The 23236-nt window shown below is 27.2% G+C and overlaps 1 protein-coding gene across 1 annotated transcript; it reads right to left on the reverse strand.

Moving 5' to 3' along the window:
- Positions 1-3410: 3410 nt before the first annotated feature.
- Positions 3411-22434, reverse strand: LOC135930562 (hexokinase-1-like). The gene is made up of 12 exons (XM_065467384.1): positions 22221-22434; positions 18681-18846; positions 17250-17389; positions 14444-14525; positions 11845-11981; positions 10444-10543; positions 9437-9519; positions 8818-8930; positions 6984-7214; positions 6554-6693; positions 6142-6275; positions 3411-3907 (listed from the first exon to the last, which is right to left on the reverse strand). The coding sequence occupies exons 1-12, from the start codon at positions 22347-22349 to the stop codon at positions 3788-3790; spliced, it is 1575 nt and encodes a 524-aa protein (XP_065323456.1). The 5' UTR covers positions 22350-22434; the 3' UTR covers positions 3411-3787.
- Between the last annotated feature and the right edge of the window lie 802 nt (positions 22435-23236).

Raw genomic sequence — 23236 nt, forward strand, 5'->3', positions numbered from 1 at the left:
CTTTTATTAAAAGCTGCTCAAGATGGTATGGACAAAAGATTTTAAGAAAATATTTTCCTATGATATAAAATAGGCTTTTTTGACATCAATATAATATACATATTTTAAGAACTTATGGATTAAGCCGGATGCTAAAAAAATAGTTTCAAAATATATTAATAAAAGAAGCCCTAAATTTAGTACCAGAATATATAATCAAGTTCAAACTATAAACACCAATAGAAAAATGATGATAAATTTTCTTTTGACGAAACAAATGTTGCTGAATTCCATAATACAAATAACATTAAACTGGGTGTTTTAAATTATATTAAAGAAAGTCGAAATACATTATAAATGCTTAATTATTATCCTTTCATTAAAGAAGTTTTTTATAAATATAATACTGCAATTGGCTCAATGTTAAGTATGCCGAAACGGCAAAGGTTTAATGATAAATTATTTGAAAAATTTGATTATCTTATAAAATAATGAATCTATTTTAAATATTCTCTTGCAAATTAATATTTCAACTCCCATTAAAAATACTAATCTCCCTTCCCTACCTTTGCTAAGAATGGGCTATTACTAATATTAAAATGCTTGATTATTATAATTTACTCATCATTATTATTAATATATATGTATGTTATGTTCTTCAAAAATAAATAACAAAAATTGTATTTTATGATTATTTGTAAGCTTTAGAATATTTAATGTCCACTTCTTATGGAATATATTAAGTATATTAGATATGACAGTTAGAAAAAATCTATAAAAATTAATATAACTTTGTTGAAATGGATATAGTTTACTTGCTGTGATTGCAATCTGGTTATATTCTGATAAAATGAGATAAAAAAAATAGGTAAATGAGTGTTACGAAATATTTGTATAAATATGATTCTAATTATATAAATTTAAATTAATCATTTACTAAAATACTGTTAGATAAATCAAGATAAATATTATTTAAATTTTTTTTTATTTAAATAGTCACTTGGTATTATTGATATCATATGACAAAAAATAATATTTTACATCGTAATATGTTTTAAATATTATATATAGCCCTCCACCATGCGTATTATGATATCAGCTTATTAAAATGAACCTTTAATGTTTTAGTGAGTATCTGATTATAACATTTTTAAATTATTATATTTTTTTATAATAATATTTTAAAATAATAAACGCCAACTTGCGGATTTAATATTATTGAAATTTAAAATGTACTTCACAAATAATAAAAATTGTATCTTTAAAAGAATCAATTACTTCTAAATGCCTCTTTAGGTTTGAACTTCTAATCTTTGAAGAAGATATTTTGTTTGTGCATAAAGAGCATTTTGCATAGATCATTGTATGGTTACTTCCATCCGTTTCACAAAAGTAAAATACTCACGTAAATTATGAAATGGTAAAAGATTCTCATTGTTACTTATATCTGTTGTCATATCAATAGAAGTAGATGTATCATCTTCTAAATCTATAATGGAGGACATTATTAAAACCTAGAATTTATATTATAATTAATAAATAAATATAACTTGTTCTTACAAAAAATTTGAAATTCTTGAAATATAAAATATGGTGGAATGGTGGTTGATAAAACATAATGTAGATAGATTTTTTTTTTTAAATAATATGTTAATATAATTTTCAAAATTTTATTTTATTTATTGATTTTAAGTAAAAAAATAATTTTAAAAGGATCGGGATGGAATATTTAAAAAAATGATCTCGATCACGATTTAAGGTCAGGCAGGATCTTAAATCCTAGAAAATTGACAAATTTAGGATCGAATCTAGTATCGGTGATCTTTTGATTCGATCCTTTAACAACTCTGAAATATAATTATTTTTAATATAATTATATTAAAGGATTTAAACTATTTATTATGAGATAAAGGAAATTCAACTATTAATGCATATTTCTTGAATATATCTAATAATTTAATTTTTATAATTTATTTATATCATAGGAAAATGAATCTCACTACAAATAATAGATAATAAATCAAATTTTTACCTAAGCATTTGCAATTTACCTTAGCATTTGCAGTTTAGTCAAACCGTTTTTTTGCTACTTTTCCTTTTCTTTTTCCATAGATATTGCTCTTTCGGGTATGTTTTGAAAAATACTGGATAGAAATAGATAATTTTCACCCTGGTCTTTTTTTAAATCGGTTTTGCAATAATTAAAAATTTACCATCCAGATGAATATAAATTCGGTAACACATTTATTCATGAAACACATGCGTTAAATTGTAGGTTTTATTGGAAATGGTTGACGCCTAATTTTTTATTCACGATTATATCAGTGTTAAGAAATATTATAGTCGATCCTTTCTCGCTTAGGTATAACATTTAAGGAGATGAAGGAATTTTAATTTGTTTTCTTCAATTTTCTTAGCCAACTTTTTAGATCCCCTTCTAAGTTCATTAAAATATTTTTCAACTATTATTTTATTTTTCAATTATTATTTTATTTTTTAAATGAAAATAAGGATTAAGGAGAAAAAGAATGCTTAAAAATTATCAAAATATTGTTTAAGAATTTTTAAAAATGGAAAAAGAATTTAAAATGATGGTAAAAATTATATTAAAATCAAAATAGAATGATTTTCACAAAAATTTAACAACCATTCTTCTCTATTAATCAATCTTTTTAAATGTTGAAGTACACAAGATGAGGATACTTTTCGATATATAGCTATAGTAGTTTTATATAGGCCTAATTATTTTTATGGTTATTAATTAAGCCTTATTAGCATATTATTTTGATAATTGTTACCGATTCAATCTGCAGTATCGTGTCTTAAGAAAATTCTCTAAACAGGTGCAAGTTAATTTTTACTTTCTTCTAAAGTTGAGCCAAATAAAAATTCGAGGCTGAGGTAATTAGTTTTCTTTAAGCTAAAAGCTAAAGTTAGCCGGTTAAAAATTGAGCAATCATTGAACTATACTCCTTAGCTTAGTATAAAATATTTGTATATCAATATAAGTCCTCCTTATTCTAGTAAAATATATATATAGGCATTATATATATGAAAATGTAAATTAATTAATAAAGTTCTGATAGATGAAAAGCTTAAAATTAACTATAAAAAAACATCTATTTTTTTAAATATACTATAATTTGATATAATTCTATGTACGTCGATAATTGTATTTTAAATGGATAATTAAGTACTAATATAAATTATATTCCTCTACGTATAAAAATGATTATTAATAATAAATAAAATATATTTCATGATTTAAATGTGTCATAATTTATACAATTCGAATCCGATCACGATAGATAACATCATATTACCTTAGGAGAACCAATTATATATATATGATTTAAGAAAATAAAGGTGAATAATCGGCTATTAGCATATAATATTTTTGGGAATTAATTAAGTCATCTTCGGCCAATTAAATAATAGCAAAAAAAAATATATGGAGATTAAGGAACATAGAGATAGGTTATATAGAAAAAAACTGATTGAAAAAAGTAAAATTAACTTCTTTTATATAAATTAACTCATACTTTAAAGGTAAACAATAAAATTAATTATAAAAAATTCGTCGATGGGAAAGGGAGTTATATGTACTCGAACAAAAAAATATGATTGCAAATTTTTTATTATAAATTCATATCGCACTGTTTTTGTAGGATCTGTATTTTTACATTACCGTAATTCTTCTCCTTTGAAAATTAAAAAAATATATGTACTATATTTTCTACATTACTTGTTTCTTAGAAAAATAATCCTCTTTTAATTAAAATATAAAATATTATAAAAATTTTGGGTTTCAAAGATTTATATCGCCATTGTGAGAATGAAGAGAATGTTCGTGATGTAGTCTATCAGCTATGGAAGCTACCAGAGCTGCACCTTTACCGCTTCCATCTTCAGATAAAAAGATGTTTACCTATATAATTTATATAAAAATGGAACAGTTAAGTAAAAGCCATAAGACTTGAATAATATATTTTTTCTATGTAGATCATGAATAAGTGGTTGTAATCATATTAAGAGAGTTTCTCTCATCTACAAAGTATAAAGCAATAAGGTTTAAAATTTGAATCATAATATTCATAGTAAATTGATTTGATCGGTAATAGGAAAAAAAACCCCTGGAAAAAAAACCCCGGAAAAAAATCCCCGGAAAATAAACCCCCAGGAAAAAAAACCCCGGGGAAAAAACCCCCAGGAAATAAAACCCCCGGAAAAAACCCCCAGGAAATAAAACCCCCAGGAAAAAAAACCCCTTGGGATTATTATTATACACTCTCATATTTAAGTATAATCTAGCAAAAATTTATATTGAATTGGTATTTAGACAATTGCAAGTTAATAATTTGTTAAAAATATTATTGTTCAGCAACTAGTTAAATGAACAGATATTAAAATGTATTATGATCATTAAGTTTTAAAATGTATTTTTAATCAAAAGAATAAAAATTGTTTAACAATTAAAAACGCTATAATTGGTATTTATTTATAAAATTAAACAATAATAATTTGGATCTTTATGCCGTATATAAAGACAAAAAAAAATTTTAATTTACAAAAATATTTTATTCATATTCTTCTTTTAAATGCCGAGCAATACTTTTTTCAACACTCGATAATCAAGACCCGGTTCTTGATACAGCTCATATTCATCCATCAAATAGATGGACTAGTAGCAATGAAATCCATTGCTAACATGAAGAAGCGATGTGACTCTTTGGCAAAACCTCTTCAAATTTATGCAGAGGAAATTGTAAAATTAGACCAAAGAGTTCAGTCGCATATGTTATCAGAAGATTCTATAAAAAGAACTCTAAGGAATCACAAAGCAATGCAACACCCTTCAAATCTTGAGAATTTGGAAGACCTAGTTATTGAAGGTATTAGTTTAAATATAATTATATTTAGGTGATTGGGCAAATTGTGGCTCCCAGAACTCAAAACGATTTTTATAATTTGATAATGGCCCACAAGCTGAAGAACGCATAATAATGTTCGCAACAGATGATTCCTTGAATCTAATATTTAATAGGACAGAGTGGTATATACAGGACCGATGAAACTAAGTTTTTGTGGCATGATGGACGGCTTAGCATTTCCGTTATGTGATATGGGCAATGCAATGACATTCCTAAGATCGGTTACTCCGAGCAATGGTAAGGATATTCTTGATTATTTCGATAAAAATTATGTCAATGGAGTATCAAGGGAGGTCATAAGAAGCAATTCTCAATCCCAAACACGTCGAATTGAGCCTCGATTTCCTCCAGAAACCTGGAACGTGAATCAGAGCACTCTCTCAGATGAAGAACGAACAAATAATCAATGCGAAGGTTAAAATCATCGTTTTTCTAATCTGGTTGGGAATAAACACCCGTCAGGGTACTCATTAAAAAAATGAAATGCGAGGTGGCTGCCTATGAAACCAAACTTGAAAGATGGCGCATAGGTAGTTGATCGAAAACAAAATCGCAGAGTTCTAACAACCAGATTCGGCTAAAGAAACTTTGCGAAGAATACCGTGATGGGGTGCGAATCCTTCCAGATTTTATAAGAGCGATTTCCTTCAATATTCGATGTCAACCCATATAATTATTATTAAAATTTATAAAATTTGTATATACATAATCATGATTTACCAATAAAATAAACATTTCTTATTTTGTCAAAATTTAGTCTATTTAATATCATATTTAAAGATTGTATTTTTACTATAGCAAAATTTTTTTACAATACATAGTTATTTTACTGAGGCATTTTTTCCCAGTACCAATTTAAACATCAGTTTTTCTTATTTAAGCATTTTTTTATGAAGAGTAGGCCAAATAAAAATATGCCTATATTATTAGGTCTTAATTAAATTCTATAATAATAAAAAAAAATTCTGGGGGTTTTTTTTCCTGGGGGTTTATTTTCCGGGGGTTTTTTTTTCCTGGGGGTTTATTTTCCGGGCTTTTTTTTCAAGGGGTTTTTTTCCGGGATTCGATTTGATTATAACATATTTTTAAATGATTTTTTTAAATTCATAATTGGACAGCGTATTTTTCTTTCAATATTTTTTTTTCCTTATGTTATTAGCCCTCTCTAAAATATGCCGTAAATTTTAATATCATTTTATCATAAAAATACTACAAATTTTAAGTTATATACTTGTGAATCTGGATACAATCGTGAGACCCAATATTTGATAAGTAGATTCAATCTTGGCATCAACTTATACATGGAACCATCAATGGCTATTCCAGTTTTGGGTCTGCACATTCTTTTGAGCACGGCTGCTATAGCTTAATGTTGATTCGCATAAATATGAGAAAAATAAATAGGGATAGTAATTTCTATATATTAACTCAATCCTATTTTGGAGTGATTCAAGTTATTGAATCAGGTTCTGGTATCTAAATTTGAATTAGTTTTGTCGCTCATACTCGACATTTTGAGATTGATCACTATCAAGTATGTTAGCAAAGTACCCGCAAGCTATAGTAAAAGATTCGTGAACCCAAATAGGGTTCAGAACCCTTGATAAAATATATAAATTGATTTAGTTTATAAAGCAATTTACCTGATGCCACCAATTTTGAGGCTCTGGATATTAGAACTGTGCATAACTCCTTGATAAATCGCATATCCTCTTCACTAGCGCAACTTAATAAATTGATCTCTCGCAGTAATTCAATTATTTTATCGTTGGAATTATTACCCCTAAAAATATAAGCGCGTTTACACTATGATATATTTTGCCCAAAAAATTGAATCATTATAATTATTTGATCAGTAAAAATAAATTTTTATATTAATTAACAAACTTCCTGGTTTAGGTATATTAGATTCCAAGTTTGAGTTATAGAAAGACCTTAAAAACAAGACAATGATAAATTTAAGCAAGAGATACCCCACTTTATTTATTTATATTGCTTTAAAATTAATACTATCATTTTTAATCCTACTTTCATTATGAATGATAAAAATTGGCAAGTCTCTTTAGATTTTACTCGTCTTCAATGGCGGAAATGTATTTGGTTGGTAGGGACCACCGATTATCTATACTACATCGTTGTTCACCGAGAGCCTTCTTGAACGTAATTTCTTGCTTCTTTGAGGAGAAATTGGAGTACACATGAGGTATATTTTGACCCGTAAATATAAGATTATTAGCTCGAGCGTGATGTAATATAACTCGAAATAGTTCGCCTAGGTAAAGACCGCTTAAGAGTTTTTCGAACCTTGATAGGAAGGATAATGGGGAAATGAGGTAAAATGATATCAGATTATTAAATTAAAACTTTTGACATTTAATTGCATAGCGAGAAAATTCCCAATATTTTATATAGCATAATATAATAACAATGATAGAATCTGGCAAATTCTGCATACCCAGTGGTGTATTTTATTAAATCAAATCATCATGCGGTTTATATTTTTAAAATGTGGAAAATTTTAATATAGCGAGCCATTTCCATTCATAAAACAGTCTATATTAAACTATTCTGAAGAGATACTTTATGATTTGAAGTTTAGTTAGATTCCACTTATGTTTTAGTTGTAATAGATGCCTAGAATAAACTGTTAGTTCATTTCTTAAAGGAAAGTGCCAATAAAAGTAATATCAATATAAAAATATTGAAATTTTCCTATTAAAATGAGATCACAGTCAAAATGTGTTATAATTTCCTATTAGAAGTAGAAATATTAACTTCTGAGGAACAAGGTTGGCGAGCTAAGTTTCTCCTAGTAAGCCCTATGGTAAGGCTTTAGCTTATATATAGGTTAGATAAATTAATTTAATGGCAGATATAAGTTCTACTATACTAATTAAAGGGATACTACTTCAATTGAACCATTGATAATAATAAATCGAATGAATCTATATTATATTATTTTATCAATTTTCAATGTAAATAAATGATATTTTTATAAAATCGTGATGTTATTATTGTCTTCTTATTTGAAAACATAAATAAGTATTACTTTTTTTACAGAATTTATCATAAATTCTCTTATATTCTTTCAATTTTAACATTCCCCCCTATTCCTCGGTTATTTTTCCAGTTTTCCTGAGGAATTTCGATCTCTTATTCCTACCCCATATCAGAAGACCCTAACCATACCCTAACTTCGTTCATGGTATTAGTTTTAGAAAAAAATATTGGTCGTGACGGCGATAGAACAAAAGAGGAAAAAAATTACAATTATAATCAGGGCTTCGATCCGTTAAGTATAGCGGTTCGGTTTTTAGTTTAAAATTTTATAAAGGCTTTTTTTCAATTCGGGTTTTTTTGAAGAGATTTTTCGGTTTTAGAATTTATAACGGTTTCAGGTTTTTATAAATTTGTTTTAAAAAAGTTAATTATAAACCTTATAGAGAAAAATCCTTTTAATTTATATTTTTATAATCCCTTATTTGATTTAACCATGAAGATTGTTTCTTATAGAATTAACTAGTAATTTGCCTAATCCCTACTAAATTGAGTTCATAAAGCTAAAATAATATACTTGGAATTGATTGATATGAAGATAATGGTGATTTAATTGTAAAAAATTTTGATTTGAAAAGAAATCTCAATTTAAATTGCCCTAAGGAAAATTAAAATTTTGATCAGTAGTTTAAAATTCATTATAAAAAAAAACTATTATGAACCGATTTAAAATATTTATAACAGTTCGGTTCGCTCTTTTTAATTTTTTTATAATGGTTCGGTTATGGTTCAGAAAATTATAACTGTTTGTTCCGGCTTCACGGTTCGGTTTTAAGCCCCGATTATAATGCGACAATAGCTACCCACTTACTACTAGAATAAATAATAATAAAATAAACAAAAATTATACGAAAAAGATCCAGGATGTTTGGAATATTGATCTACTTCCTTGTCAAATACTGTCTTGAGAAAGTCAATGACACCATTGTCCCCAAAAGCTCCGCATTCTGTGTCAATTATCGACTACGAAATTTAAAAAAAATACTATTTGTATAACTGATTTTAAAAATTTTATACCCTCCAACAAATTTTTGATGGTATTTCCGAATCATAATTTTCTTCTAGATTAAGTGAAAACACAGAGATTTTTGATATGGCCACCATTTTTTTTAATTTTAAGGGTTAGGATTGTTTGCTAAATCATTAAATATTAACAATTTATTACATCTTAAATATTTGATTTCCCATGGAAAAGGTTCTATAATTTCAAAATAAACTTTTAAAAATGTTGGGATCGAGGTTTTAAGAATGTTTTTAAAGCTGATAATTAATCAAATTTATGTAGTTTTCATTCGTAAAATTTATTATAAGGGCTGGGCAGGACAACTTGTACAAAATATATATCCAGCCGGACCGAAAACCCCGATATAAAATTTTCACGGGCCATTTCGGGCTGGGCCGACCTCTAATATATATAATATATTTATATAAAGAGTTCAAACATATTTTCAATATCGTATTATTTTTACGTATTTTCGCTTGGTACTCACTGGCCCTTCCCAAGTTCCAATGTTTTCAATTTTTTCCAAGTAGGCAACATTACATCCAGTGCCTTAATATGTTATAAATACAAATATATCACATATCATGTTATGTAAGCAAATTTTCTTTTTTGACCATATTAAGGTGGCCATTATTACTTTATAGAAGGGATTATAGAGAATGAAACCAGAATGACCGGATGCGGACGCCTTTTCTCGCTCACTTAGCTGAAAAGAATAGAATTTGATCCGATCGAGCTCACATTTCATTAGTTATTCCTCTAAGTCAAATGTTAAAAGGTATTTTCTAGTGTTGTTACCGGTAGAATAACTTACACTTAACTAGTTATTGTCGTAGATTTACATTATATTTAAGATCATTTGTCAATCAAAGAATTTATGGGTGCCGTGGATTTATAATATTTTACTAGAATTTTAAAGGATATTATATTATGTAGAGAAATGAATCTGTTGTTTATTTCGCAATGATTTCATTGATTTTAAAAGAGAGATGATCATTAATTATATTTTTAATTAATCTTGTGATATAATAAAGTGGACCAGTTTGGAATTGAGAAAATACATATTTTATAAGAGAAAAAATGGGAAATTACCAAAGTTACCTGTACAATTTACCGATGTTTTTTAAATTTAAATTTATTCTAACTAATTACTTTTATAAGAAAGTAACTCTAGATAGTTATTTTTAAAACACCACTGTTATGTATATCTCACTAGAATTTTCATCTCAACGCACCAATTTTAAATTGATAATCTTTAAAGCAAAAATTAAATAAAAATATGTTGTAGAATAAATTAGGATATCTTTTTCCGAGAATGTTCTAAAATATTTAAAAAACCAGCAAAGGAATTACTTTTTCGTTCCTGAATCGGAACTCAAAAATGACGCCAATTCACATTTGATAATTTTTAAGATAAAGCTTATTTTGGAAAATTGAAATAATAATAATTCATTTAAGTTCTAAATATTTGACCTATAATAACGGACATGCAGCAATCAGGATCTATCAATAATCCAGCAATTAAGGTACCAGTCGAGTCGTTTAGGATAGCCGAAATTTTGATGTCAAGATTCTAAGAATTACACATAAATGCGAAAAAGTGTTATATCAATTATTGATAGGCTATGATTAAAATTTTAGCTAAAAAACTTACCCAAGCCACGAGAGTTACCATATAAATGGCGACAAGGTTTGGCTCTCTTTTGGCTGGATCTTGTAACCTGTGTAATATATTATGGCTAAAATCTTGATCCCGCCGTTTTTTAAAAATTGGCAAAATTAAGGCTTTCGACAATATTAGCTCTGATAAACTTTTTAAAACGGTAATATTTTAGTGTCCACCTGATCAGAAGTAAGGGAGCAGAGGCTAGACTCCTAGGGAAGGGGCTAAAAATTCCATTTTTCCCCTCTTATAAAACGATGCTTATTTGTTGAAGGCAGCATACGTAGGTTTAAAAATATTGATTTACGAGAAACCATAAATGGGGAAAGAGGGGGGGGGGGGTTAGAAGCAAATCAGCCGCCTCTAACTACTTCACATGAAACGGGATCGTAGTATCTTCCTTTGGTTCTTTCATATTTATATCTAAGAAATTTTTCGGTAGAAAAAGTATTTATTATTAAAAGTAGTTATATTATGGCATACAACCAAAACCAGAATTGATGATAAAAGAATTTTTATATTGGTTGAACAAAATACTATGCGTAAAAAAATTTTATTCATTATTCCACTGGAAAAGATTAGGGTTAAGTTTGAATGTTACAATGATGGGGGTTTAGGGTTATTATATTCATTACCTATATTACAAAGTTTAAAATTAAATTTGATAGTTATGGGCATAACATTTTTTAGCTTAAATCATATATTATATAACTAACATTACAAATAGAATGGTGCAAATTTAATCTTCAAATTTTTTTACCACTCTTCTATAATTGTATACAAAAACGACTGTTTCTTTCGTATCTTGGACCTAAACGCGACTCAGCTAAAAGAGAAAGATATGGTTATCTCAAAAGGCGACAAGGGGCTTCGAAGAACTAAACTTTTGTCTACGGATATGGTGAAAACTATTTAAATAATTGCAACGCGGCCTAACAGCATAGTAACTCTTAGATGAAGCACTAAATGGCTTGTGAACAAAATGATTAAATGATATACATTGACACTACTCTTGACCTTTATTTCCCGTCCCCGACTTTGGTGATAAAATATTATATTTAAATAGACTCTATAAACCAATCAAGCCAAAGTGGTAAAAAATATATATGTTATTATCACCTTTTAAAAATAAATCACCAATCAGATTTTAGCAAAACCAAAAAATATATATATACCCATTCAAAAAAAAATACACACAACAAATATTTAACTTGTTCTTTTAGAGCCTTATCTAGCATAGCAACAACGTCGTTCCCTTCGACGCCTGAACACCGAAAATCTTTAGTCCAAGTCAGCAAGAGTCCGGAGTTGAGCTTCTTTTGGATTATGGGAAAGGAAAAACAAAAGCCTGAATCAACCATAGAAAAAACATTTGATGTGATTATTTTTTATATATTAAATCTCATTTAAAAATGGGAAAACTATTTTAAGGTCATTATTTATTATCTGGATCATTTTGTGTTTAATATGATGCGCTTATTGCACCAATAGCATAATAACTACGCTACTCCAATAGCAATTAGAAATTTTCAACTCCAAGCCCACTAAAAGACGTGAGCTCCTCTGTATCACGCCGTTCGTTACGCTATTGTATTACATCAGAGACCTGCAGGTCCGGCCCTAAGCTCGACTCAGGTACACGGGCCAAGCCGTATTTTAATTTTTTAAATATACCCCGGCTGCTAAATTTTTTTTTAAAAAAATACCCTGGCCGGGCCTTATATTTTAAAAAATATTTTAAATCATTATTATCTATAAAAATTAAAATAATATATTTTTTAAAAATCCGACCCGGGCCGTGCAAATGTTATTTCTGCAGGCCTCTATCTTACATATACATACATATATTTTAAAATTTATTAATCCTTATTCATTATACCAGAGATTCACTGATGTGCTTAATATCAGCAGATACTTTTAATTTTACCGATACAACTGGCTTATACCACGACAATTTACAATTTGACAATTCAGCGTAGAAAAAAATCTCCTTGCTGATATTATTGAAAGATTAATTTTTTTTATCAAAAGGAAACCCACTTTAAATTATATATATAATAATTAATTATTATGAATTTGAACCCAGACTAATTATAACAATCCCCGTAATTTTCTTTTGTAGACATTCACGCACTTGAAATCAGGGTTGTGCATTTGACCGGTCAAATATCGGTCAATTGACCGAAACGTATTTGACCGGTCTATTACGTTGTGCTATAAGTCCGAGTAAAAGAATATGATAATTTTATTTCAATCCCAGCAAAACTCCGAATAATTTTTATTTCAATTCAAAATATATATATTATTACAACCAAAAAAAACATAACATCATAATAATAATAATCGAAAAAAATTAATTGTTAAAAAAAAATTAATTTAAAAAAAAATGAATGCAAAAAAAAAATGAATTGATTATTTACAATTTTCGCTTCCCTTTTATAGGGAAGCGATAATCATCACAAATAAATAATTAAATCCCATCATCATAATGACTTAATAATTAACTTTTATAAATCTAAAAATAAAATGTTAACGCGATTAAACTAAAACATAAAATTATAAAAATAACAATGAATCACCAATTTAACTAAAACATAAAATTATAAAAATAAAAATGACTCATCAAACGCAATACATACTGACTTTACCAAAAATCAAATTTTACAAATCAAAGTCTCCCAATTATGACACGGTCAAATATGGTCAAACGGTCAAATATTGTCAAATTCAAATATATGTTTTTTTAAGTTAATATTAACTTTATTTGAAAATAATAGTAAAATATATCTATGATATTAATTTTTTAAATTCATTGTCATTAAATAACTAACGTTTAGCTATCCGTAGCAGATTCTTGTTCTGATTCATATTCAATATTATTATTTTCTTTAATATTTTTTTTATCATTTTTCCTGATGTCTTAGATCTTCAATCGATTTCTATTTTCATAAAAATATTAAGCCAAATCGACCTATTTTTTTCTAAAGAAGAAGTAGAATAGGAATTATTAATCTCTTAATAAGCATGGTGGGCAAAGTTTAATCTATTAACTTGAGGTCGGAATTGATTGTTTCTGGAAATTACTACTTTCCACATAATTTGCTATATTAAACATGCTGTTTTTGCTTCTGAAATTAATTATATCACTTAAAATATTTTGGTCATCACTATCTTGTATAATAGCTAATTCTTGAATTATATCACATACTTTATTAAATTCACTACTAGTGAGATTCTCCTCTTGATATTGTGGACCCAAAAAATAAGCAAACATTGTGATCACATCTATTTATATCGTTTTTCCCTTTTTTAAACATATTCTCAATTATTTTTCCTTTAAAATTTTTATAGTATTGACCGTATTTGACCCGGTCAATTGACTGAATCTGACTGGTCAATTGACCGACTTCCAACCCTGCTTGAAATATTAATCATTTTGTGTTTTTCTTTTATATAGTTATAAATTTATATAAAAATTGCAAGTTTCGGGAAGTTTTTATGTATAGCCTTGTAGTTGAATGCGCGTATTACTTACCGTGTATATCTGGTTTCGATCCAGCAAGGAAAAGTTAATCCTGATGCCTGCATAGATCTATTAATATAATATTTAAAATAGGTCTTATTGTATATTTTTTAAAACATAGGTCATTGTTTAGCAATATTCCATATGTTAACTTGATACTGTTTAGCATTAACCAAATAATATTTTAAATGTATGAATATATAAAGGAAACTATGGAGGATTGTTAAAATGTAACCCGAGCTTAGTACTATTGGTGCATCTCTGATTAAAACTAATAAATATGTTACCTAGAGATAATGTATGACAGATGCCCTTCAACTTTTTGTCCTCCAAAAACGATACTAAACATTTAGCGATGTAACGGAAAAGCTGTTTTTAAATAATTGAGAATCAAATATAACTTCCTAGAATATATATGTATATATTATAAAGAGATTTTCAAAATTTTATGATTTTTTTATTTATGTCCGTATAGTTATTTTCAATTTTTTAGCATTAGGCCTTTCCAAATATAAAGATGAAAACAGCTGGACAAGTCTAGATTCAAACCAAATCTTTGAGCACTGGCCTTAATGAGGACGGGAAAAATGTGCTCAGTTATCTACAACGGATATGTTTGAAGCCTATCCATGCATTAAAAACTTAAACGAACGGGTGGGTTTAAGATTATTTAATGGGGGGGGGGGGAACTTAAAACATTTTAAGAGAGGGATAGGTAGACATATTTTATAAATTTGTTAAGACATATTTTATATATTTGTTATTTCATATTCAACGCATCCATTTTGATACTTTAATTAAGTTTCAATTAGCTATAAAAAAGTTTAACCAATCAAAGGACCAGCACAACATTATTTAAAACAAATTGTCAAGTATGAGACCCCCCCCCCCTCCCTCTCCAAAAGTAAAGTTGATGGATTGAAACTTGTTAAAATAAGGGATGGCATGGTTTGTAATCCAAAACCACCCATTGGAAATCATTAGCCAAAATAAACTCACTCTTTAAGCCCAAATAATAAGAAATAATAATGCCACTGATCTTTAAAATTCAATTAGATACCTCTCGTGCATAGACATATAAGTTAGAGCTGCAACGGGCGTGTAAAAATAAAATAATATGAGACATGGTTGGTAAAATAAATAAAGCATCAAAGCAATCAATCAAGTAATTAGAAAATATTGAGCGAACGAGCTAAAAAAATTTTAAAATAAATGTGGGAGGGGGAGGGGGGCTTTCAGATTTAAAAAAATAGCTCATTTGCAGAGCTATGATATAAATTATATAATAGTTTAATGTCACGAATTTGTGCCAAAGGGTAGAAATTAGAATGACCCTGGAACAAGATTTATATATTAATAGTTTGTTATAATAATTAAATATTGTGAAATTATAATGATGAAGTGAAACATGTTTTTCTTTCAAAGTCATCTTTATCGACCTTTGGAGCTATGTTAAACGATTTATGTTATTTATAAAATTACAGCCACATACGTTAACAAAATTATTATTTTTTAGCTTCACTATAGTTCAACGAGAATGATTATAAATGAGTCAAAGTTAATAAATAAAAAACATACGATTAACCATAAAACACAAAATATTCAATGGAAGCATATGGTAAGATCAAGATGATGCAATATAAAAGAAAATAACATTTATGAATATGGATGAATTCGTTAAAGATTTATTATTTGATGTACAACGTGGCAGATATCAGAATAAGATTTTATCTCCAAAGAACTTATAGGTACTTTAAAAAAAGGAATGTGAAATCAAGTATTTTTTTAAAAAATCTCAAATTCATTATCGTATGATTTTCTTGTTCATCATAAGGAAAGCTTATTTATACTCTAATAATTTATTTTCAAATTAAGAATAAGCTGAAAATATAGATAGAAATACAGCGTACATTTCAAATGTGGTCAAAACGTGTCCATAGGCAATGCGACTGCTATATTTATAAAAACTTGAAAGAGTATATGTATAAAAAAAATTATATCCGTTTTCTTTTTATAATTTCGACTCTAAAAATCATAAATGAGTTGAGAAAATCTGAGGTTTTTTTAACAAATAATACTTAAATTATTTACAAAGATTTTTAAATATCTGATTTTGCCGGAATAGTCGAATTTCCTGTGTGTGAATTTCAGAAAATCTTGAATAAATCTTTAAACTACTCCTCCGAATCTTTCTTATAAATTAAAAAAAATATATACATAACATTACAACGCCAAAATTGTCTAAAAAATGGAATATGATGCGGGAAAATGTAACGCGTTTAAAAATTTTAAAAAAAAACATGCTTTAGATGAAGTTTTTAAAATGTATCAAAAAAAACCCCAGTTAATATGAAATAGCTAAACCGTTACATTATACACATATTTGAAGATGTTTCTAATAGAATGATAAACATAAAATGAATAAATCAATAAAAATGTTAACACGATAATGTGCCAACCGCGATATTCATGGTAAAATAAAAAAATTTTTAGAAAAATGAGTGAAATAAGTCAAAATAAAAAGATGAAAATTTTTAATTAATAATTTAAAAAAACCAGATGCTGATATATATATTGAGTCAAAAAGGACGAAATGTTAAAATAGCCAAAATGTTGTTAAAGAGGTTCTATTAGTAAATAATATTATTTAGCTGGAATAAAATATTCAATTTCGATTTTTTTTGAAAAAAAAGTATCATTACGATTCAAATATCTCAATTTTAAATTATTTATTGAAAGTGGGGGCCATTTTTAAATTTGAATAAAAAATCTGAATTGACCGTAAATGCATTTTTTTTATTTTCTTTCTGTAATAATGCATATAAAATAAGAGTAATTTATAATTTCACTGTTAACATAGGTTTAAAATTTACCCTGTGTGTCTGTGGAATACATTTCCGATCAATTACGCTTTTTTTGAATTTAAATATTCCTTTCGGTAAGTAATTTAAGGAGACAGGGATTCTGAATCTCCATATCCCGCTACGACTATATATATATATACTGTGTTATGTATTATACTTTTTATATTGTTTAGTTTCTGCTCAGTTTCAATGGATTCGATTAAAACATAAAGTTTTAAAGTGTATAAACCTCTTCGCCCGGACCTTGAATAATTTCTTGTTCCAGAGGGTAAGGAACCGTATCCGCCGTTATTTTATTGTCCTTGATCTGCACGTAATGCACTCTGAAACGCGTGCCACCCAAATCTAAGGCCAGGTAAGAACCACTTTCTGTGAATTTTTTTTTAAATATAATTTTACACACTTGATTTAATTTGAGGATGATTGGGTAGGTGAAAATTATTTCTTTGAAACTTCCAAACCCAGTGATCCCTAAGATCTCAAAATTAGACTAGTTCAACTGTAAGTTATCTAGCTATCGAACATGCTGATCTAATCATAATTATATTCTTAACAGTAAGCAGGATTGACACAAGGTGATAGCTTACGATAAGGGTCATGGCACAAAAAGGGGCAAAAATTGGATAATTAGAATTTTTAAAAAAAAATTTAAATCAGTATATCAAATCGAAGTAGAATGGCATAACATGAAACATGCCTTAAGTCAAAAGGCGCATCTTTTATTGTGTTTATCAAGAAATGTGAATTTGGAGGCAACTATTTTAAGGAGGGCACTGATAACAATGAATAATTCAAAGATATAATTATTTAGAGAAATCGGAAATTTCGTGGCTTAAATATTATAGAATTCGAATTCCACTATGTATCAAAATTGAATGAAATTAAACTCTTAATTTCTATGGACCTCTTTTAACCCTCTCATTTGTTTCTTAAACATTCTTATGAAAAAAATAATTAACAGGAAATGGAAAAGGGACTTAGAATGAGAGTTGCCTAGTCTCTCTCAATTTTAACAAACCTCTCCTATTAAACTCTTTATTTCTCCTGCAATATTCTGATTTTGATCTTTCGGCTCGGCTTAATCTAGCGTCTAAAATAGGCGTAAAAAAAACTAAAAAAACAAAGATTTTTTTATCTTCAAATGTTAAATTATATTATTCATAATAAATGGAAGTTTAAAAAAGATATCAAAATTATTATCTTATATACCTACAAATTTTTGCATAATAATTCAAAATTCTTAAAATATTTGTAAAATTTGCATGCCTTAAAAAAAATATATCGAAAAAAAATGTAATTAACAGAAAAAAGTTTACCTCTATAACCTTGATTTCATGATTAGCACGAATTCACGGCAAGTATATAAAATATGGTGTATTTTTGTATACCTCGCCGCGATTCGCGTTAACTGGGAATGCAGAGTAATGTTGCAAATTCCCCCAAAACCCTTAATTTGTTCATTTTATAGCATTTTACTATTAAATTCAAATAATTCCGTGGTAATAGTGGAAAGAAAGGAAAAGGTACATTTCTTGGGGATCATTAGAACAATTAAAAATATTATAAAAAAAACAAAAAATCTTAAAACCGAATATTGTAGAATAATAAGATCAATGGTTCGCTAGCTCTTGAAATTAAGATTATATTAAATGTAATAAACCTGAACCATTCAATAAGTCAGAGACATAAGTGTTCTCCATTTGTAGAGGCGTTTTTCGCAGGTGTCCATCTTTTGAAAGGCCTTGCATCATCTCATTCTCGAAGATTTTCATAATTTCAAGCAACTGGGCTTCATTTAAATCGAATGGTCTTATATACCTCTCGTACTTGATTAATTATTTTTTTTGTATATCTTATGAATATAATTAATATGTAATTGTGGTAGGAGTTTAGCATATCCAATGATATTTTAATACTTATTAATTATCAAGATGCATTCATTAAAATGCAATTGAAGCGTCGTTGAATACAAAAAGAGTTGATATTATACTTATAGATATATTAGAAAGGTATCTTTAACAACTCTGATATTTGGGTATAAGTATATCGAACTTAATAAAAAAAATAATTATATCTATTTAAGTTATTTTAAAGGTATCTTGGATCTTTTTGAAATTTTTGGCAAGCATTATCATGTATCTTAGAAAATTTTAAAAAGTATTAGTGTATACTTTAATAGAAGATATCTGTATCTAGATACTATTTAGAGGTATTTGTATCTGTTTTTAGATACTTTTTCAGATATATTTTGATATACTTTTATTTAACGCTTTGTCATCTAAAAAATAAAGATATTTGAATGCAAAATTTATCTTATCTCATATGAGAATATAATTTAAATAAGTATATCTAGAAATATTAGACTAATTTAATAAATATATATATAAAATATTAAAACTTCACATAAAAAATATATAAATATTCATTAAATATTATTTTTTCCCTATTTAAATCTATAGATATCAGTTCAAGATTGTGAAGGATATTTTTAAGAAATATATAAATCCTTGCTTAGTTATGACGCCCATTAATTATTAAAAACAATATTATTGATGCACAAATTTATTTTAAGCAAAAAAAAGCAAATAAATTTATTCAGAATTTTTTAACATAATTATAGATATTCCGCATGATTTAATAAATTAATCCTAAGTTTAATGCAAAAAATCTTTTTTAAAAAAAATATATGCTCGTTTAAATGAGAATTTGCTTGAAAAAACGATAAAATAGGGGTATTGACATTGTTTTTTTATATGGTGTTCGAATTGAATGAGAACAAAATATAAAAATACTTTTTACATATTTTGTGCTCTCATAATAAGAGCTGTTCGGGAACAACGGCGAGCCCTATATATAAGTATTATCAAAATTGTATCTGTATCTAGATCCATTTAAAAAGTATATTTTAACAACTCTGGTAAATTTTAATTCTAACCCATACCACCCTTAAAAAAGTAATCCTGTTTTCCGATGTAAGCCTATTATTTACTTTTTTTAAAAGAAAGCCTACCCTGGCCAATTGTGGATCTCCATAAAATATAAGAAAAAGAAAATAAAATTTAATCATAAAATTCCAGTTAAGCCATCACAATTTGTGTCGCTAAGAGCAAACCCTAAGATATTTAATATTTTCAATGAGTAGTAAAGCAACTCGGCTAAGCTTATAATATTTATAAACATTTAATTTAATAGATAAAAAGTTTAAGCTTTGAGATAGATAGAACCCCTGAAAATTTATTATTTTATTGGCCAGAAATTAATGAATAAAATATATAAATTAAAGGCATAAGTTTAAAGGCATAAGTAAAAATATCTAATTTCTCTGTGCTTAATCACAGATAAACAAAAAAAAATATCACCTGTCTTTTTACTACAGGTCCCAGCGCGGCCAGAAATATTCTATAATTTTTAGAGAGACCGGGATTCGGGCCGACTTGAGGGGTTCTCCTCTGTCACGGACAGAAATCTCTAACGCAAAGATTTAAACAAAAGTATACAATTTCAAAAAAAATTTTTATACGATTAATAATAAAAAGGGGAAACATAAAATTTCTAAAATTGGGAAATTTTTGTCCTGGATATTTTTGCCCGGGGTACTTTTGTTCAGGTTTTCTTGTTCGGGAGACATTTCTGTCCGTGATCCCTCTTCCGAGATAAAATATAAGATACTAATGATCCATGAAGTAAATGAATAATATAAAATTCGTATTGCAAATTATTTGAATCGAGATGGTTAAAAACATAAATAATGGCATGTTGTTGAGAGTACATAGTAAAAAAAATCAGGAGATTAATTTTTATAGTATTTTTATGAATTAAATTATTTGCGTAAAGATTCGAAATATTGGGAAATTTTTATATACGTGGACATACAAAAACTATTATTTTCAATAAATTACGTCATTTATTATTAATATTTTGAGTATCAGGTGATAAATGTGAGATGGTTAAAATGGGTGGCCAGGTTTATTTATTAGTTACTTTTTTCTAACTAAACAAACAGTTTTCTTTAGCGAGATTTAAACGGGTTGCATTTAGATGAGCCTGTTTTGATGTCATTTAGAGTATCGAGATCGACACTTAAAAGTATGGTGAATTGAAGATAATATTTTTACTTGGATACATTGATTTTTTAAAAAAAATTTATTTACCATATTATTTGAAATAGATGTTTGACAATGACAAAATATTATATAAAACAGTCGATAGCCATTTGCTGTTCGTTCAAAAATTGTCGATAAATGGCCGGTTGGCATTTTTTATTAAAATACTATTAAAGAAATAAAAAGAAATTTTCGATGTCATGAAATTATTAGCACCTTTCTTGATCGTGTGATTAAGACAAATATAGTTAAGTAAATAATCTAATTGGGAGGGGAGGAACGATGCAATGTTGTGAATAAGTATGTCATATTTGTAAAACAGCTGATAACACCTGATTCTTATTATTTAAATATATATAAATTGTTTACCCTTTTATAAACAGAGCATCAGCATCAATTTTGGGTTTAAAAAAAAATATAAATGAAAAAAATACCAACAGCATGAATTTTACTTGTACTAAATTTTTTTTTTAAATTTTTATTATAAAATTAACAATTACTTCCGGATAAACTACTTATTATATATTATTGTAGCCAAGAATTATCTTAATTTATATGAATTTAAGTTAGGCTTCATTTACAGTATTAGTGTATAGCTGGGTATTCTAAAGCAAGGAAATAATAGGTAATTTATAATCTATAGCGATGTCATCGCACGTAACATGGAATTATATATTTGACATTATCGATTTTTAAAACTGATCTAATTTAATGATTTGAGTGAAAATTTTTATGCTTTCATAAATGAAATAATTTTTTAAAAAAAATTAATTAGTTATTTTATATATATATAAAAGAATCACATTACACAGAAAAAAAAGTTTTCAAACTTAATTAAAATAAAAAAAGCTACCAAAATGTATCATGTGATAAAACCCAATTTACTATTTTAATTATAAGAGTGGGGAGAGGGCTTTGACACGTTTCTTCTCACTATCAAATACAGAAGTTTTCGTGAATATCTTTTTTTACTAAATAAAATTTATGAGGGAAAACAGATCCAATATCACCTCCCCCCCCCCTCTTAGCAGAATCCTGGCTATACCTGTGCCTGTGATTTTTAAAGCTTAAAGTTAAAAAAAAATGGTTTTAATTACCTTTATGTCATCTGTTGTATCATGATATCCATTTTTCCTGTCTTCATGGATTCCCGCTCCATCACTCATGTGAGAATTACCATTGAAGGTTGGTTCTATATTTGAAGAATGATAAGAGTCCATAAACATATTTGGGTTGATTTTTTTTTTATGGATATCAAAGTTTATTCGAATAAAAAAAATTATTTGTAAAATCAAAAATAAAAATGATTATGTTTACAAACTTTTACAATTTTTATTATGTTTTATAAATATTATTTTTTTCTTCTTATAATAATTATTTATTAAAAATTTCTATCATATTATTTAAAACATTATTTAAAATTATAATGGTGAATAATTTTATTTAAAATGAACGGTTTCAATTTAGAAATAAAATAAAACATAAACGATATCACCCTAGAGAGGAGTGGGTGCTTAGGAGATTGGACGGCTGATTTTGGGAGAAATCTGCTGACGAAGATAAATTTTATTTTTACTTATTTTAATAAAAAAGTTTTTTGGGATAAGAAACTATACCTTTCAAGTTACTTATTAGAGTGCTGTAAGTGGTAGTTTTATATTATTGTACGAAGAAAGAAAGTAGTTATAAAATACTACCACCGATTTTACTATTCCCCAGATAATAGGTATAAAATGCTATAAAAAACAAAATTAAGATTGGAAATCTATCAATAAAATGTATTAATATAATATTTATCATCATTTTTTTAAAAAATTAATAATTGTTTTTTCAAAATTTTGCTATTGTATTGCAGCAATTAATGTCAAAAACTTTCTAACAGAGTCACCGTCCCTTGTCATGACTACTTTATACAGGAGGTAAATTTCCCACATGCTGAATAGCTCGGGCAGATCTAAATTAACCGATATAATAAACGAGTTATAAGGTAATAGCTTGCAAATTCAAACTAGAATATATGACTCTTCTTTATGTTAATGATGCATCGATCAAAATTGGAAATTTTTCTTTGAAAAACTTAATTTTCAAAAATTTGAAACAAAGGATTATAAAT

The sequence above is a fragment of the Gordionus sp. m RMFG-2023 genome, chromosome 5 (genome assembly GCF_954871325.1).
Source record: "Gordionus sp. m RMFG-2023 chromosome 5, tfGorSpeb1-WG-v2, whole genome shotgun sequence".
In the NCBI taxonomy this organism is placed as follows: Eukaryota; Metazoa; Nematomorpha; class Gordioida; order Chordodea; family Parachordodidae; genus Gordionus; species Gordionus sp. m RMFG-2023.

Coding starts and splice junctions, on each gene's coding strand:
- LOC135930562 (XM_065467384.1), bottom strand. CDS start 22,349: ATGTTTATGGACTCTTATCATTCTTCAAATATAGAACCAACCTTCAAT. Junction 14,526..17,249: donor TTCAAGGTCCGGGCGAAGAG/GTTTATACACTT, acceptor ATTTAAAAACAG/CTTTTCCGTTACATCGCTAA. Junction 11,982..14,443: donor CTGTCATACATTATCTCTAG/GTAACATATTTA, acceptor TGGTTGATTCAG/GCTTTTGTTTTTCCTTTCCC.